The sequence below is a fragment of the Schistocerca serialis genome, chromosome 5 (genome assembly GCF_023864345.2).
Source record: "Schistocerca serialis cubense isolate TAMUIC-IGC-003099 chromosome 5, iqSchSeri2.2, whole genome shotgun sequence".
In the NCBI taxonomy this organism is placed as follows: Eukaryota; Metazoa; Arthropoda; class Insecta; order Orthoptera; family Acrididae; genus Schistocerca; species Schistocerca serialis.
This window is the reverse complement of record NC_064642.1, coordinates 785,327,826-785,347,814: the sequence shown is the minus strand read 5'-3', so window position 1 is coordinate 785,347,814 and position 19,989 is coordinate 785,327,826. Positions and strand designations below refer to the sequence as shown.

The following is a 19,989-nucleotide window of genomic DNA, read 5'->3' as shown; positions in this document are numbered from 1 at the left end:
ATTCCCATTGAAAGTTGTTGGGTTTTATCAGGGTTGCACAGGAGCTTATTGGCTGCAAACCAGTCCAGGGCCTTAACAAGTGTTTCTTTTGTTAGGTTATTCAGATCTGAAATGTTCTGATGTGTGGTAAGTAGTGTTGTATCATCAGCATAACACATGATGGGGTGGGCTATGTTTTTAGGTAAATCATTAATAGCTATAATGAAGAAGAAGGGTCCAAGTGTAGACCCTTGTGATACACCTGTGCTGATTTCCATTATGGAAAAATTTACATTTCTGACTTAAACAAATTGTTTTCAGTTACTTAAATAAGAATTTATCACAGCTAAAGTGCTCCCTGTCACCCCATAAAGCTCTAGTTTCCCCAGTAGTACGTCTACAGGAATGTAATCAACAGCTTTGCTTAGGTCACCTAATACCAGTGATACCATGTTATTGTTTTCAGAAGCTGTTAACATTTGGTCAGTGATTTCCAAAATGGCCCCTGTTGTGTTTTTCCCCTTGTGAAAACCAAAACTACATACAACATTGTGTATCATTGCCTCAAATATCTTTGAGAGTATTGGAACAATGGAAACTGGTCTGTAGCTTTGGGGAAGATGTTTGTTCCCTTTTTTTAAAAACTGGGACAACTTTTGATACATTAAGCACATCCGCAAAAACTCCAAATTCTACACATTCGTTAAAAATAAAAGCTAATGGTTTCGCAGTTGAGTGTATTGTCTTTTTAATTATGTTATTTGATAACCAACAACAGTCCATACTTTTAGAATCTGAAAGTTTGGATACAGCTTTTATAAAATCAGCAGGTGTGACAGCCCTCCAGTGAAATACTAGGTTAACAGGCAATGGTGTTCCAACAAGGTCGATTGCAGATGAATTTGTTGCTTTAATACTGTTACTTATTTCTAACTGAGTTTAAAAAGTACTGATTTAACTCCTGAGCTTCAAGCAGAGCTGTTTCTGTGAATTTTGGTGTATTTCTTGTTTTATTATTTGCCATGCTGCCTTGCATTTATTGGGAGCACTTCCTATATAGTTTTCCACTGCTTGCTTTTTTGCCAGAAAAAGTTTAGCTGTGTAGAATTTTTTGCATTTCAGATATGGCCTATGAATGTTCATGTTCTGTTCTGCCCCTTGGTTAGTGATTTGCCTATGCTTCTGGTACAGCATTTGCATGTTTCCTCTAATTTAATTTCTGCTAGCTCTTCTGTAAACCAGTTCAGACTTTTCTTTTTCATTTCACGTGGATATGTTTTATTTTTACTGGTGAGCAAGAATACAATAAATCTCTGTAATTTTTAAAGAAGTTATCAAAGGTAATTTCAGCTTCTCTTTTTCCAGTTCCAACCTGCACTTCCTAATCTATCAACAAACATACTTATGTACTCTTGTCCTCGTACCATTACTACTTTAGGTCCTTCAGTTGTAACTGGCTGCCTCTAACAGAGTGTAAGGGGTAGTGGCTCATAATCTGCATGTCCACTTCCTGCAAGTCTGACTGTAAAATCTTCCCTATGGAAGTCCACAACAATACCATCTTTGCAGGCATTCTTGCGTGTGGCATGGTTATGTGTACAATAGAGGTCTGAAGATCTTAGCATATTCTAAAATGTCCTAGCAACTGGCTCCTGTGTGTTTGCCATTTCTATGTTGAAATCAACACAGATAGCAATTCTCGTCTTACTCTTCAATATCTTTTTATCTATTAATTAGCATTTTTCAGTAAACAAATTTACATCACCATCTGGCGACCTATATAGGCTAACCACCACCATATTTTCATTCATTAGTTTTACACAACTAAACTCACCATCTAATTCTGAGGAGTAGGCCTACATAGATACATCAGTTCTGGAAAACTTTATTCCTTCTTTGACAAAAATTCCAGCCCCACCATTCTTTCTCTGTTTTCTACATATCATGTCTCCCACAACATTCCCTTGGGGAACGAATATATTTACTTGTTCTTAGGTTAACCAGTGCTCAGATACACATATTTAACATCTACGTGCTCAGTGTTACATAAACGTTGTAATTCTAAAATCTTATTTCTAATACAACGTATGTTAACTTGTAGAAAGTAAGTAGTTTGTCTATGTTCCTCTGAGAGCAATTTGACTGTATATTTGAAGTTGTACGTTAATCTTGATGCACTGTGGTCATCTGTGTGAATCTGATGGTCACATACCTGTTCATCCACTTGATGACTCACTTTGTTAACTACTTTCTTCTGTGAAACCACTGCAGATCCTACCAAAAATCCTGGTCCCTTGATTGTAGCTTCTTTCTTCGGGTTGGCTGCCATATTCCACCTGTTTGTATTCTCACTCCTTCAGATTGAGTTGCTATTCTTCTTTTTGCAAGTAGGTCTCTCTTCTTATATGGTGTCTTCTTTCCTGCCACATCATTTGCCGCTTCTTCTAACTTTTGCACTGATCTCTTGGGTATATTTATTTCTTGAGTAATTGTCCTCTCCACACATACAGAATTCACTTTTCTGGATTCTGTTGTTATTTGTGCTGGAGTTGTGTCAGTAACAATTCTCACTAATTCTTTATCTGAGACTGCAATATCCTTCCGTTTAAGTTCTGTTGCTGTTCTGTACACTTCCCTGTTTGTTTCCACTGATTCATAAATCCTTGCGGCATTTAGGTGCTGTCCATGTGCTGTATATATCTCCTTGTTACTAGGGGTATTAATAAAAGAAGTGTTATGGAGGCATTTCGCTATTTTTTTTTTAGTTTTCCATTTGTGGAATGAATTTGTTGGTTTACGCAAGACCATTCAGGCAGGTCATGCCTGTGTGGTACACCAACTACAATCACATTTGTATTTTGTAACACTGACAAGGCTTTATGTAGTGAACGAATTGCCAAGTTGGCTTCATTCTTTGCTGTCATTAGCTCCTGCCCAAATAGCTGCGCAAAATCTTCATTTGTCAGCTTATGCAAGTCATTGCATTTGTTTAAAAAAATATTACACTAGTTGGGGCACCTGGTATCACCTTCCCTTCAACATCATATTTATTTGAAGCTAAGTTTAAAATGTTTATTGCACAGTCTCTGCCATGGCTATCACAGGCAACAAATATTTTGGGTCTCCTACTCACTAACTGATTCTCAGGAGCAAAGGTTTGCATTTTCGTTGCTGCACCCTTAGATTGCTTTCCTTTTTGAACTGCATTCTGTGTTGTGGTATGCACGCAGTATTGTGAATCGTGCTTTATGTTGGATGCCTCACATTTGTAGTTTTTACACATTTCTTTCTTGGCTGATTCTCACTTGCATAGTTCATTTGTTAGTACACATATAATTGTTTTTGAATGCTTAAGTTCCTTTCTTATATTCTGAGTTCATTGTTTAACATGTTTTTAAAGGGTCTGTTTTGATTTTCTCCATATTGTCACATTCAGTAGGAAAACAATCACTCCATTTCCAGCTGTTCACTCTATTCATTACATTTACACATGAAATGGTTAGAATAAGTTGTAGTACTCCTTGTGTACAAAGGATTTTATTTCGCACGTCAGATGTTCATCAGTGGGCGTACGTCATACAACTTGTAAAGTCTGACTACATGCTGTTTTTACAAAATTTGATCTAAGACTGAAGTATGGCAGCGTACAAAATCAACTCTATTGATATGGTTTTAAACAGTTACTGTTATCATTACATACTGATTTTGCATTTATACAATTAAAGTTTTTACATACGTCTTCATAAATTACATAGACATACACATAGATTGAAAGTGAATAATTTCATACAAAGACAGGATAGAAACTGTTTCTATTAAGACCATAAATTAAGCGTTTTATCATTACAACAATATATTTCATTAATTTGAATATAGTGGTTAACTGACTGAAAGAAAATTCATGCTAAATTTCTCAGGTGTACAAAGTGATTAATTTTATTGAATGAAAGCCCTAGATGCAAATAACTCATTTTTGTATGAGTAAAATTTTACATTTCTATGTGATCATAATTACAGTTCTATTATCTAACACTAATTAAAATATGAGTATGCTCATTTCTGACTGAAAAATCATCATGTCATATTTTTATTAGGGATTCAAGTAATATCTGGTTTCAAAACATAAAGATAGCTGACTCTCTATGACTTGGAATTATTGGAACTTTAATCATTAATTACTCTATAATTACATCTGCAAAATCATTCCTACCATGTTCCTGAAATTTGTATTGTGTGTAAATTATGATGGTGTATTAGTTTTTAATTCAGCATGTTTCCTTCAGTCTATATAATAGTGAGGACCACTGTAAATAATGTCAAACCAACAGTTTAAATTAGTATGGGAAAGTGAAGATGAGATTGGAATAGGATATAGGGTCCCAAGGGGTTGTGGTATTACAAAGAGCAGTTAAACAGAATGGGACAGTGGAATGTAATCAAATTAAATCAGTTGATTCTGAGGGAATTGGATTACAAGGTGTGACACCAAAAGAAGTAGATGAGTTTGCAATTTCAGCAACAAAATAACTGATGATGGCTGAAGTGGAGAGTATATCAAATGCTGACTTATAATATAAAAAAAGCATTTGTGGGGATGAAGAATTTATTAACATTTAATATAAATCTACATCTACATTTATAATCCGCAAACCACCCAACGGTGTGTGGCGGAGGGCACTTTACGTGCCACTGTCATTACCTCCCTTTTCTGTTCCAGTCGCGTATGGTTTGGGGGAAGAACGACTGTCTGAAAGCCTCCGTGCGCGCTCGAATCTCTCTAATTGTACATTCATGATCTCCTCGGGTGGTATAAGTAGGGGGAAGCAATATATTCGATACCTCATCCAGAAACGCACCCTCTCGAAACCTGGCGAGCAAGCTACACCGCGATGCAGAGCGCCTCTCTTGCAGAGTCTGCCACTTGAGTTTGCTAAACATCTCCGTAATGCTATCACGGTTACCAAATAACCCTGTGACGAAACGCGCCGCTCTTCTTTGGATCTTCTCTATCTCCTCCGTCAACCCGATCTGGTACGGATCCCACACTGTTGAGCAATGCTCAACTATAGGTCGAACGAGTGTTTTGTAAGCCACCTCCTTTGTTGATGTACTACATTTTCTAAGGACTCTCCCAATGAATCTCAACCTGGTACCTGCCTTACCAACAATTAATTTTATGTGATCATTCCACTTCAAATCGTTCCGCACACATACTCCCAGATATTTTACAGAAGTATCTGCTACCAGTGTTTGTTCCGCTATCATATAATCATACAATAAAGGATCCTTCTTTCTATGTATTCACAATACATTACGTTTGTCTATGTTAAGAGTCAGTTGCCACTCCCTGCACCAAGTGCCTATCCGCTGCAGATCGTGTAGGATGTCTTTTCTCGAGGTATATGTCCGGAGTATAGGGAAGTGAAATGTGGAAGATAAGCAGTTCAGATGAAAAGAGAATAGAAGCTTATGAAACATGGTGCTTCTGAAGAGTGCTGAAGATCACATGGGTAGATCGAGATAACAAATGAGGAGGGACTGATTGAATTAGGGAAACAAGGAATTTATGGCACAACTTGACTAAAAGAAGGAAACATGTTGATAGATCAGAACCTGAGACATCAGAAAATAGGCATTTTGGTAATAAATGTGAGGGACAATATTTATAAAGAGAGATCTTGCCATAAATACAGTAAGCAGGTTAAAATGGATGTGGGTTGCAGCAGTTAAGAAAAGAGATCAAGAGGCTTGTAAAGGATACACTACTGTGGTGACTTGCATGAAACAAGTATTTGGACTGATGATAACAACAATTCATGTTTGTATGTAAGTAACAGCTAGGAGAAAACAGATCCCTGAGATAAGTAATTAGAAAAACAATACTTGTCTGAAAGTACATACACATGATTGTGTTAGTCTCGTTCCCATTAACAGATAACTATATGACCTATTAAATCTCATTTTGTAGCATTCCCTAGATTCTATTTTATGAGGTGTGTTTTTAAGTAAGTACCATCAGCTGCAGCGCCTCAGTCAGCATTTGGCACGTGTGTGCTGTGTACAGCATTGTGTTGGCAAGCCACAGACCCAATTACAGTGTCATTCGGAGTGTTTAAGTTTGTTTGTGAGTATTTGAAATGACTCCTCTGAATGAGAATTCTACCAATTGAGAAATACAGGCTGTGATTAATTTTCTCAGTGTTAAAGGAATGGAAGCAGCTGAAATTAATTTTCAGCTCAGTGAAGTGTATGGTGAAAACATTATGAACAATGAGATGGTACTTAAATGGAAGAGAGCTTTTGAAGATGGCCATAGAAATGTGCACAATGAGGAACAAAGTGGGTGACATCAGTCATCAGTGACGATTTGGTGCAGAAATTTGACCTAAAAGTGATATAGATCAGACACTTTATGACTTTGGCATTATGTGATGAGTTCCCACAAGCATCAAGAAGTGTAATTTATGCAAATTGTTACAGAACATGTAAATTACCAAAAGTTATATTCAGGTGGGTACCAAAAATGTTGACTGACGTGCGCACAAACAATTGTTTAATCAGTTTCTTGACTTTCCTAGAGTGGTAAAGTGAGGGAGGTAATGAGTTCTTAAGCCAAACTGCCACAGGCAACTAATCATGGGTGGATTACATTACACCCGAATCAAAGCAGCAGTGCAGGGAATGGTGGCCACCAAAGAAACTGAAGTTCAAGGGAACAATTTCAATGCAGATAATCATGTGTCCTGTTTTTTGGGACTAGAAAGGGATGCTGCTCGTGGATGTTTTCCTAATGGTGACACCATAAAATCTATGACTTCTTGTGAGTCCTTAAAAAATTGAGCTGCAATCCAAAACAAAAGGCATTGCATGCGAGGTAAGGGGATCATTTTGCTTCATGACAATGTCTGTCCACACACGGCCAATTGAACTCGAGAGCTGATTAGATCAACTGGCTGGGAGCAATGTGATCCATACAGATGTGATCTACTGCCTGGCTACCACATGTTCCTCCATTGAAGTAGCATTTGGTGGTTAGTGCCCCAACAATTATGGAAATAAAATGACTGCATTGCAGTGGTTGTCTAATCAGCTGGCAGATTTCTACAGTATGATATTCAAGAGTTGGCTGTAAGATATGAGAATTGCCTTAATATTGGAGGCAATTATGAGGAAAAGTAGATTTTTAAAATATTTATTTCAAAATGGTAATTACTTAAAAACATGCCTCATAATAATAATGTGTCATATTAAATATAAAAATAACTGTTGACATATGGGTTCAGATGTTAATAACATTGCTGATGGACACTGCCTAATATTGTGTGACTGATGACCCTGTAGATTAGCCCCTTTCCCTCCCAACCAACCAACCAACCTAATGTTGTTCTTTATGTGTTGATGAATGGATCCTGTTACAATAGAAATAGTAGTATATACAACTTTTTCTGTGCTCGCTGTTTCTTATTATGATTCAATGTGACACATATTTTTCTTTTCAGGTTCGTGATGTTACACATGAGAACACAGTCAGGTTTGTTGGTGCTTGTGTTGACACAAATAACATCCTTATACTGACAGAATACTGTCCCAAAGGCAGTCTAAAGGATGTGCTTGAGAATGGAGAACTAGATTTAGACTGGAATTTTCGGATGTCACTCATACATGACATTGTGAAGGTCTGCACTGACATAATTTAAAATTATGTAAAATCCACTTATACAAACTTAGATTTCTTAGTATTGAACATACTGCAGTTAATCATCCGTGATCTTGAAAATGTTGATTCTGTCATTTAGTCTCAGGAAGCTTTGTTCTATGAAGTCCTCTCCAGTTATGCCATTATCCTGGTTTTGGAAGTGCTATCTTCTGTAGTATCCAATAATTTAATTTTGTTTCCCTGCAATTTCTTCCTATCAGTATTGAATGTAATTAACCAATATTGAGACATCACCATGTTACATGTATTATTTTATTCTGTGGAATCCAACGTCACAAGAATCCGGACTTCTGTCTTTTTGCTGTACTATTTCCAGAAACTCCATTACTTTGTAGCTCCCCACCTTTGCATAAGTGAACAAAGCTTTCTGCTATAAAATACCTTCTTTACTTTGTTTCCTGCATTGTTTCCTACAGTGCCAAGTGAAGTGGTACAGTAATAAGACACTGCACTTGCAATTGTGAAGGTGGAAACTCAGATTCCCATCTGACCATCCAAATTCATGTTTATTGAGGATTACCTAAACTGCTTAAGACAAATTCCAGGGCAGTTTCTTTGTAAAGGACACAGTCAATTTCTCTCCCCAGTCTTTCCCCAATGGCCCTATCATTAATATTACAAGTTAAAACTAATCAATATGCTGCTGACATTTTTTCATTGGGATATAATATTTTATTCACCACAGTTAACCAATTTCAACCATGTTGTCATTATCCAGTGAAATGTGCATATTATCACATATATATATATGGACAGCATATTATACATGCTACCACAGATGAAAAGAAAATGCATCCATCAAAGCAGACTGATAAATCAGAGAACATGGTCTAAAAGAGAGTAAAATTTTTAATAAGCTGTAGCAGTGACAGTGAGCTTGATTGTTACAATACTTTTATTCCAAGTTTCAAAAGAGCACGCCGTGCTAGTGTTCATCAACAAGAATATAAAATAGCTAGTCTGACATAAGACGGAAAAAGCGTTTCATTAAAATTTTTGAACAGGTCCACAAAAATGAGCCAGTTAAATTCATGCAGACTTTGCAGTGGTATTTAACACTGCATATTTCTGTGTTAATCTACATTTGCATCTATACTCCACCAGCCATCTTGTGGCATGTGGCTAATGCCAGGGCAGTTTCTTAGTAAAGGACACAGTCAATTTCCCTTCCCTGTCTTTTCCCAATGGCCCTATCGTTAATGAGATGTAATCCTTTGTCCCTTCTTTTCTTATTCTGTATTTTATTACAAGTTAAAAGTAATCAATGTGCTGCTGACATTTTTTCATTGGGATATAATGTTTCATTCACCACAGTTCACTAATTTCAACTCATAATTTTAATTAATATTGTGTTTATACTGGTTGCTGGTGAGGAGGAAAGTTAGTTATTAGTATTTTATTAATGATCTCATTCATAAGATGCCATATCACAGTCATCACAGTCGCTCAAAAAAGTTATAATTAAGCTTTATTTGTTTAATCAGAATTGGACGATGACTCTCCTTGTCCACAGTATCGATGATTCGAAGCGATCTGCAATCCTGTGTAAACAAAATGTCTTGGTTTTCTTGCATTGTGTAGTCAGTCGGGAAACCTCAAATCAAGCGGAAAGATTGCTTTGATAGAGTTTAATTATCTGATGAAATAATGGAGCTCTTGGATCTAATAATTGCAGGTTTGTTTCCAATTCATCGGAAGTTCCCTTCTGATTACCAACGAAACACCACCTCCATGCAAATTTCCAATTATAGAATACATATATAATAAAATTCCTTACACACCTTTGATGTAAATGCTCAGTATATATTTTCTTGAGTAGCATACAATATATTTTCAATCTATTTCTTCTAGTAATCTCGATAGCAAAATTACAATTATTCAATGTGGCTATTCGGCACGGAGAAGTTCCTAGAAGTCCTCTCAACACACCAGAGAGAATATTACAAAGAGTAATTATGCGCTCATGGAATAGTAATAGTACTGTACTACTTTGCGCATCGATTCTGCTAGTATATAGATGGTCAGGTAGGAAATGTAATTCACTCATAGAATTGTGCAGGGATAATTAGTAGAATATAAAGAGATATTACAAACCATGTTGTCATTATCCAGTGAAATGTGCATATATATATATATATATATATATATATATATATATATATATATATATTAAAAAAAAACAAAGATGAGGTGACTTACCGAACAAAAGCGCTGGCAGGTCGATAGACACACAAACAAACACAAACATACACACAAAATTCAAGCTTTCGCAACAAACTGTTGCCTCATCAGGAAAGAGGGAAGGAGAGGGGAAGACGAAAGGAAGTGGGTTTTAAGGGAGAGGGTAAGGAGTCATTCCAATCCCGGGAGCGGAAAGACTTACCTTAGGGGGAAAAAAGGACAGGTATACACTCGCACACACGCACATATCCATCCACACATACAGACACAAGCAGACATATTTAAAGATGTCTGCTTGTGTCTGTATGTGTGGATGGATATGTGCGTGTGTGCGAGTGTATACCTGTCCTTTTTTCCCCCTAAGGTAAGTCTTTCCGCTCCCGGGATTGGAATGACTCCTTACCCTCTCCCTTAAAACCCACTTCCTTTCGTCTTCCCCTCTCCTTCCCTCTTTCCTGATGAGGCAACAGTTTGTTGCGAAAGCTTGAATTTTGTGTGTATGTTTGTGTTTGTTTGTGTGTCTATCGACCTGCCAGCGCTTTTGTTCGGTAAGTCACCTCATCTTTGTTTTTATATATAATTTTTCCCACATGGAATGTATATATATATATATATATATATATATATATATATATATATATATATATATATATATATAAAAAAAAAAATCAAAGATGAGGTGACTTACCGAACGAAAGCGCTGGCAGGTCGATAGACACACAAACAAACACAAACATACACACAAAATTCAAGCTTTCGCAACAAACTGTTGCCTCATCAGGAAAGAGGGAAGGAGAGGGGAAGACGAAAGGAAGTGGGTTTTAAGGGAGAGGGTAAGGAGTCATTCCAATCCCGGGAGCGGAAAGACTTACCTTAGGGGGAAAAAAGGACAGGTATACACTCGCACACACGCACATATCCATCCACACATACAGACACAAGCAGACATATTTAAAGACAAAGAGTTTGGGCAGAGATGTCAGTCGAGGCAGAAGTGTAGAGGCAAAGAAGTTGTTGAAAGACAGGTGAGGTATGAGTGGCGGAAACTTGAAATTAGCGGAGATTGAGGCCTGGCGGATGACGAGAAGAGAGGATATACTGAAGGGCAAGTTCCCATCTCCGGAGTTCGGATAGGTTGGTGTTGGTGGGAAGTATCCAGATAACCCGGACGGTGTAACACTGTGCCAAGATGTGCTGGCTGTGCACCAAGGCATGTTTAGCCACAGGGTGATCCTCATTACCAACAAACACTGTCTGCCTGTGTCCATTCATGCGAATGGACAGTTTGTTGCTGGTCATTCCCACATAGAATGCATCACAGTGTAGGCAGGTCAGTTGGTAAATCACGTGGGTGCTTTCACACGTGGCTCTGCCTTTGATCGTGTACACCTTCCGGGTTACAGGACTGGAGTAGGTGGTGGTGGGAGGGTGCATGGGACAGGTTTTGCATCGGGGGCGGTTACAAGGATAGGAGCCAGAGGGTAGGGAAGGTGGTTTGGGGATTTCATAGGGATGAACTAACAGGTTACGAAGGTTAGGTGGACGGCGGAAAGACACTCTTGGCGGAGTGGGGAGGATTTCATGAAGGATGGATCTCATTTCAGGGCAGGATTTGAGGAAGTCGTATCCCTGCTGGAGAGCCACATTCAGAGTCTGGTCCAGTCCCGGAAAGTATCCTGTCACAAGTGGGGCACTTTTGTGTTTTTTCTGTGGGGGATTCTGGGTTTGAGGGGACGAGGAAGTGGCTCTGGTTATTTGCTTCTGTACCAGGTCGGGAGGGTAGTTGCGGGATGCGAAAGCTGTTTTCAGGTTGTTGGTGTACTGATTCAGGGATTCCGGACTGGAGCAGATTCGTTTGCCACGAAGACCTAGGCTGTAGGGAAGGGACCGTTTGATGTGGAATGGGTGGCAGCTGTCATAATGGAAGTACTGTTGCTTGTTGGTGGGTTTGATGTGGACGGACGTGTGAAGTTGGCCATTGGACAGGTGGAGGTCAACGTCAAGGAAAGTGGCATGGGATTTGGAATAGGACCAGGTGAATCTGATGGAACCAAAGGAGTTGAGGTTGGAGAGGAAATTCTGGAGTTCTTCTTCACTGTGAGTCCAGATCATAAAGATGTCATCAATAAATCTGTACCAAACTTTGGGTTGGCAGACTTGGGTAACCAAGAAGGCTTCCTCTAAGCGACCCATGAATAGGTTGGCATACGAGGGGGCCATCCTGGTACCCATGGCTGTTCCCTTTAATTGTTGATATGTCTGGCCTTCAAAAGTGAAGAAGTTGTGGGTCAGGATGAAGCTGGCTAAGGTAATGAGGAAAGAGGTTTTAAGTAGGGTGGTAGGTGATCGGCGTGAAAGGAAATGCTCCATCGCAGCGAGGCCGGGACGTGCGGAATATTTGTGTATTTGCCTCGCTGCGATGGAGCATTTCCTTTCACGCCGATCACCTACCACCCTACCTAAAACCTCTTTCCTCATTACCTTAGCCAGCTTCATCCTGACCCACAACTTCTTCACTTTTGAAGGCCAGACATATCAACAATTAAAGGGAACAGCCATGGGTACCAGGATGGCCCCCTCGTATGCCAACCTATTCATGGGTCACTTAGAGGAAGCCTTCTTGGTTACCCAAGTCTGCCAACCCAAAGTTTGGTACAGATTTATTGATGACATCTTTATGATCTGGACTCACAGTGAAGAAGAACTCCAGAATTTCCTCTCCAACCTCAACTCCTTTGGTTCCATCAGATTCACCTGGTCCTATTCCAAATCCCATGCCACTTTCCTTGACGTTGACCTCCACCTGTCCAATGGCCAACTTCACACGTCCGTCCACATCAAACCCACCAACAAGCAACAGTACCTCCATTATGACAGCTGCCACCCATTCCACATCAAACGGTCCCTTCCCTACAGCCTAGGTCTTCGTGGCAAACGAATCTGCTCCAGTCCGGAATCCCTGAATCAGTACACCAACAACCTGAAAACAGCTTTCGCATCCCGCAACTACCCTCCCGACCTGGTACAGAAGCAAATAACCAGAGCCACTTCCTCGTCCCCTCAAACCCAGAATCCCCCACAGAAAAAACACAAAAGTGCCCCACTTGTGACAGGATACTTTCCGGGACTGGACCAGACTCTGAATGTGGCTCTCCAGCAGGGATACGACTTCCTCAAATCCTGCCCTGAAATGAGATCCATCCTTCATGAAATCCTCCCCACTCCGCCAAGAGTGTCTTTCCGCCGTCCACCTAACCTTCGTAACCTGTTAGTTCATCCCTATGAAATCCCCAAACCACCTTCCCTACCCTCTGGCTCCTATCCTTGTAACCGCCCCCGATGCAAAACCTGTCCCATGCACCCTCCCACCACCACCTACTCCAGTCCTGTAACCCGGAAGGTGTACACGATCAAAGGCAGAGCCACGTGTGAAAGCACCCACGTGATTTACCAACTGACCTGCCTACACTGTGATGCATTCTATGTGGGAATGACCAGCAACAAACTGTCCATTCGCATGAATGGACACAGGCAGACAGTGTTTGTTGGTAATGAGGATCACCCTGTGGCTAAACATGCCTTGGTGCACAGCCAGCACATCTTGGCACAGTGTTACACCGTCCGGGTTATCTGGATACTTCCCACCAACACCAACCTATCCGAACTCCGGAGATGGGAACTTGCCCTTCAGTATATCCTCTCTTCTCGTCATCCGCCAGGCCTCAATCTCCACTAATTTCAAGTTTCCGCCACTCATACCTCACCTGTCTTTCAACAACTTCTTTGCCTCTACACTTCTGCCTCGACTGACATCTCTGCCCAAACTCTTTGTCTATAAATATGTCTGCTTGTGTCTGTATGTGTGGATGGATATGTGCGTGTGTGCGAGTGTATACCTGTCCTTTTTTTCCCCCTAAGGTAAGTCTTTCCGCTCCCGGGATTGGAATGACTCCTTACCCTCTCCCTTAAAACCCACTTCCTTTCGTCTTCCCCTCTCCTTCCCTCTTTCCTGATGAGGCAACAGTTTGTTGCGAAAGCTTGAATTTTGTGTGTATGTTTGTGTTTGTTTGTGTGTCTATCGACCTGCCAGCGCTTTCGTTCGGTAAGTCACCTCATCTTTGATTTTATATATAATTTTATATATAATTTTTCCCACGTGGAATGTTTCCTTCTATATATATATATATATATATATATATATATATATATATATATATACGGACAGCATATTACACATGAAAATGCCTCCATCAAAGCAGACTGATAAATCAGAGAACATGGTATAAAAGAGAGTAAAATTCTTGATAAGCTGTAGCAGTGACAGTGAGCTTGATTGTTACAATACTTTTATTCCAAGTTTCAAAAGAGCACATCATGCTAGTGTTCATCAACAAGAATATAAAATTGCTAGGCTGACATAAGATGGAGAAAGAGTTTCATTAAAATTTTTGAACAGGTCCACAAAAATGGGTCAGTTAAATTCATGCAGACTTTGCAGTGGTATTTAACACTGCTTATTTCTGTGTTAATCTACATTTGCATGTATACTCCACCGGCCATCTTGTGGCGTGTGGCAGAGGTTATTTTGTGTGGCACTGTCACTTTTCACCTTTCCTGTTCCAATCATGAGTGCTTCATGGTGAGAATGATTGTCAGTAAGTCTCCATGTGTGCTCAAATCTACCTAATTTTACCTTCATGGTCTTTTTGCGAAATATACATAGGAGAAAACAATATACCTGGGTTTAAAACTGTTCACAAAAGTTCAAAAGTTGAATTATGTGCCAGTGAGGTAATTAAGTTTGTCATAGGGAAACTATAAAATATTTATGACTTAATCATGGCAGATCATGAAATGAATGTCTCTAAGATGTTGATTTAGTAGGTCTCTTAATTAAATACATCACATTCATGAAAAATCATCGTGAGAAACACTTGTCAATCAAGACTGCTAGTTTTGGCCAAAATCTAAAACAGAAGGACATTTGAATAGAGAATCTGGTAATACTTTGGCACAGTTTATTATACTCTTTATGGATATTTGTGACCAGGAATGAAACATGAATCCATCGTCACACTACTGAGCAGAAATAACTGTCGTAATCCTAAACAATAGCTTGCAAGAGTTTACCAAAGAACACAAAGTGCATTTTGCCAGGTGGAAAGTTAATGACACTGTATTGTGATATTACCTGTGTGTAATCCGAAAAGATTTCTCAGACAAAGGCAGAAGCATAACTGGCTCATATTGTACGCCACTATTAAATAATTTGAAATAGGAGTTGGCTGTAAACAATTGAAATATGAACACAATAAAATGCTCTTTCATGATGAAAATACTTGCATATTACACCCATGACTAAGTTATAAGTAATTTCTTTCTAAAGCTTAATTTTAAAATTTCAGATGCATAGAAAAATTTTCATAAGGCTTGAAGTGATAAGTTTAATTTTCGTAGTGTACCTAGATTTATTTCTCCAGTGGGGCACAAGAATTGCAGTCATAGGTATTAAGCATTTAGTTAATCTAAAATTGGTGTTAGTAAATTGTGTTTGTTTTATATTGAACTCAATAGCAATTAATTTAATCCAGTGCAGTTCTGATTTGCAAACAAGTACACCAAATAGTTAGTAATTAGTTAATTAGTTCTATTCTTTCATGTGTCACATTTTGTCAGCTTCAAACAATGGAAGATCTAAGTTGGAATTTAACAGTATTATGAAAGGTGCTACTCACCATATAGCTGAGATGCCAAGTCACAGATAGGCACAACAAAAAGGCTGTCAGAAAGTGAGCTTTTGGCAAACAAAGCCTTTGTCGAAAATGAGACAACATATACACACATACTCACTCAAACGCAACTTGCACACACATGACCACAGTATATGGCAGCTGAAGCCAGACTCACTATTGAGCAGTCTGGCCCCAGCTGCCAGATACTGTGGTCATGTGTGTGTGAGAAATTCTGTAACTTACCAAACGAAATCGTTGGTACGTTGATAGGAACAATAACAAACACAAACACACACACAAATTTCAAGCTTTCGCAACCCATGGTTGCTTCATCAGGAAAGAGGGAAGGAGAGGGAAAGATGAAAGGATGTGGGTTTTAAGGGAGACATATGTAAAGGCAAAGAGTTTGGGCAGAGATGTCAGTTGAGGCGGAAGTACAGACGCAAAGATGTTGTTGAATGACAGGTGAGGTATGAGCAGCGGCAACTTGAAATTAGCAGAGGTTGAGGCCTGGTGGGTAACGGGAAGGGAGGATATATTGAAGGGCAAGTTACCATCTCCGGAGTTCTGATAGGTTGGTGTTAGTGGGAAGTATCCAGATAACCCGGATGGTGTAACACTGTGCCAAGATGTGCTGGCCGTGCACGAAGGCATGTTTAGCCACAGTGTGATCCTCATTACCAACAAACACTGCCTGTGTCTGTTCATGTGAATGGACAGTTTGTTGCTGGTCATTCCCACATAGAAAGCTTCACAGTGTAGGCAGGTCAGTTGGTAAATCATGTGGGTGCTTTCACACGTGGCTCTGCCTTTGATCGTGTACACCTTCCGGGTTACAGGACTGGAGTAGGTGGTGGTGGGAGGGTGGATGTGACAGGTTTTACACCAGGGGTGGTTACAAGGGTAGGAGCCAGAGGGTAGGGAAGGTGGTTTGGGGATTTCATAGGGACGAACCAAGAGATTACGAAGGTTAGGTGGACAGCGGAAAGACACTCTTGGTGGAGTGGGGAGGATTTCATTAAGTATGGATCTCATTTCAGGGCAGGATTTGAGGAAGTCATATCCCTGCTGGAGAGCCACATTCAGAGTCTGATCCAGTCCCGGAAAGTATCCTGTCACAAGTGGGGCACTTTTGGTCTTCTTCTGTGGGGGGTTCTGGGTTTGAGGGGACGAGGAAGTGGCTCTGGTTATTTGCTTCTGTACCAGGTCGGGAGGGTAGTTGCAGGATGCGAAAGCTGTTTTCAGGTTGTTGGTGTAATGGTTCAGGGATTCAGGACTGGAGGAGATACGTTTGCCACGAAGACCTATGCTGTGGGGAAGGGACCGTTTGATATGGAATGGGTGGCAGCTGCAATAATGGAGGTACTGTTGCTTGTTGGTGGGTTTGATGTGGACGGATGTGTGAAGCTGGCCATTGGACAGATGGAGGTCAACGTCGAGGAAAGTGGCATTGGATTTGGAGTAGGACCAGGTGAATCTGATGGAACCAAAGGAGTTGAGGTTGGAGAGGAAATTCTGGAGTTCTTCTTCACTGTGAGTCCAGATCATGAAGATGTCATCAATAAATCTGTACCAAACTTTGGGTTGGCAGGCCTGGGTAACCAAGAAGGCTTCCTCTAAGCGACCCATAAATAGGTTGGCGTACGAGAGGGCCATCCTGGTACCCAAGGCTGTTCCCTTTAATTGTTGGTATGTCTGGCCTTCGAAAGTGAAGAAGTTGTGGGTCAGGATGAAGCTGGCTAAGGTAATGAGGAAAGAGGTTTTTGGTAGGGTGGCATGTGATCGGTGTGAAAGGAAGTGCTCCATCACAGCGAGGCCCTGGACGTGCGGAATATTTGTGTATAAGGAAGTGGCATCAATGGTTACAAGGATGGTTTCCGGGGGTAACAGATTGGGTAAGGATTCCGTGCGTTCGAGAAAGTGGTTGGTGTCTTTGATGAAGGATGGGAGACTGCATGTAATGGGTTGAAGGTGTTGATCTACGTAGGCAGAGATACGTTCTGTGGGGGCTTGGTAACCAGCTACAATAGGGCGGCTGGGATGATTGGGTTTGTGAATTTTAGGAAGAAGGTAGAAGGTAGGGGTGCAGGGTGTCGGTGGGATCAGGAAGTTGATGGAGTCAGGTGAAAGGTTTTGTAGGGGGCCTAAGGTTCTGAGGATTCCTTGAAGCTCCACCTGGACATTAGGAGTGGGATTGCCTTGGCAAACTTTGTATGTAGTGTTGTCTGAAAGCTGACGCAGTTCCTCAGCCACATACTCCCGACGATCAAGTACTACGGTCGTGGAACCCAACCCTTGCCCGCTGGAAGAATGGCGATGGATTGGTCAGCCTTCAGATCATGGATAGCCTGGGCTTCAGCTGTGGTGATGTTGGGAGTAGGATTAAGGTTTTTCAAGAAGGATTGAGAGGCAAGGCTGGAAGTGAGAGATTCCTGGAAGGTTTGGAGAGGGTGATTTTGAGGAAGAGGGGGTGGGTCAGATTTTGGGGGGAGTGGAGCTGGACGTGGGAGATTGAGTAGATGGGAGAGACTGGGTGTGTGTGCAATGAGAGGAGGTTGAGGTTTGCTGGAAAGGTTATGGAGGGTGAGTGAGTTGCCTTTCCGGAGGTGGGAAACCAGGAGATTGGATAGTTTTTTGAGGTGGAGGGTGGCATGCTGTTCTAATTTGCGGTTGGCCTGTAGGAGGATGCTCTGAACAGCTGGTGTGGATGTGGGAGAGGAAAGATTGAGGACTTTTAATAAGGATAGGAGTTGACGGGTGTGTTCATTGGCTGAGTTGATGAGTAGGTGAAGGATTAGGCGGGTGAGGGCTATGGATTGTTCAGTTTGGAACTGGTATAGGGACTGATGGAGAGAAGGGCTACAGCCATAGATGGGAACTTTAAGTGTGAGGCCTCGGATTGTTCAGTTTGGAACTGGTATAGGGACTGATGGAAAGAAGGGCTACAGCCAGAGATGGGAACTTTAAGTGTGAGGCCTCTGGAGGTAATGCCAAATGTCAGACAAGCCTGAGTAAATAAAATATGGGAGCGTAATCTGGCTAGGGCAAAGGCATGTTTGCGGAGGGAATGTAAATAAAACTTAATGGGGTCGTTGTGGGGATGTTGTGAGGGTGACATGGTATTAGAAGGTGGAAAGTGTAACATGAGGCTGAAATGAAAATGAAAATAAAAATATATGGGTAGAGATAAAGGTGAACTAGAAAGCAACTGGGGATCTGGTGTGAAAAAAGTTGAAAAAGTGTTGGTTAGAGCTGAGCTATGTTGATCCTGTGGTGAACTTGGGTTGGTAAACAATGATGTGCACAAAGGTTAGGTGGTTGTGTTGCCTCCAAAACCAGTTTAAGTGTGGAGAAATTTAGGAAAATTTCAAAAACACTGCATGTAAATGTATTAAAAGGAGTGGTTTTGTGGTGGCAGATTATGAAAATGTGGCTAACAATTGTCTGACAAAGAAATAATGACGTTAAAACCTGTTGGAAGCGGCTAAAAATGATCAGTGATGTGGGAAAAATGGAAATGGAAATAAAGTGAAAGTTGTTAGAACTAGCCGAAATGGTTGTTTAATAGGTGGAAGAAACTGTTTGTGAGCTGGGAACGGTGGATTTTATAGCAGTGGTAGTGTTGGAAGCGGGAAAAAAGTTTTTCGTTATGGTTATGGTTTGGAAGTGGGTTACGTATTATTGAGTATATATAGGCAGGATAAAATTGTATGGTAGATTACGCTAAAAAGGAGAAGGTGAATACAAAGTGAAACTACTTGCACAAACAAAAAGAGAAAGTAAGGTGACAGAAAAGATTTCGAAATGCAACAGTGACAATAACAAACGTAATTTTTAGGTTCAAATTAATGATATGAATATAATGGAGGGAAACATTCCACAAGGGAAAACTATATCTAAAAACGAAGATCATGTAACTTACCAAACAAAAGCATTGGTATGTTGATAGAGACACTAACAAACACAAACACACACACAAAATTCAAGCTTTCGCAACCAAAGGTTGCTCCATCAGGAAAGAGGAAAGGAGAGGGATAGACGAAAGGATGTGGATTTTAAGGGAGAGGGTAAGGAGTCATTCCAACCCCGGGAGCGGAAAGACTTACCTTGAGGGCAAAAGGGACAGGTATACACTCGCACACGCACACATATCCATCTGCACATATACAGACACAAGCAGACATATGTAAAGGCAAAGAGTTTGGGCAGAGATGTCAGTCAAGGCGGAAGTACGGAGGCAAAGATGTTGTTGTTGAATAACAGGTGAGGTATGAGCGGCGGCAACTTGAAATTAGCGGAGGTTGAGGCCTGGTGAGTAACGGGGCGGCAGTCACGCGCGCGCAAGTGCGTGTGCGCGTGTGTGTGCACTGGAAGCTCTCT

General features: G+C 40.6%; 1 protein-coding gene across 1 annotated transcript in view; it reads left to right on the top strand.

The window, feature by feature from the left end:
- Positions 1-19,989, top strand: part of LOC126482223 (atrial natriuretic peptide receptor 1) — a 1,286,869-nt gene that overhangs the window by 954,342 nt on the left and 312,538 nt on the right. The window contains exon 14 of the mRNA XM_050106202.1: positions 7,479-7,655. Within this exon, the coding sequence (XP_049962159.1) occupies positions 7,479-7,655 (177 nt within the window). The remainder of the gene's footprint in view (positions 1-7,478; positions 7,656-19,989) is intronic.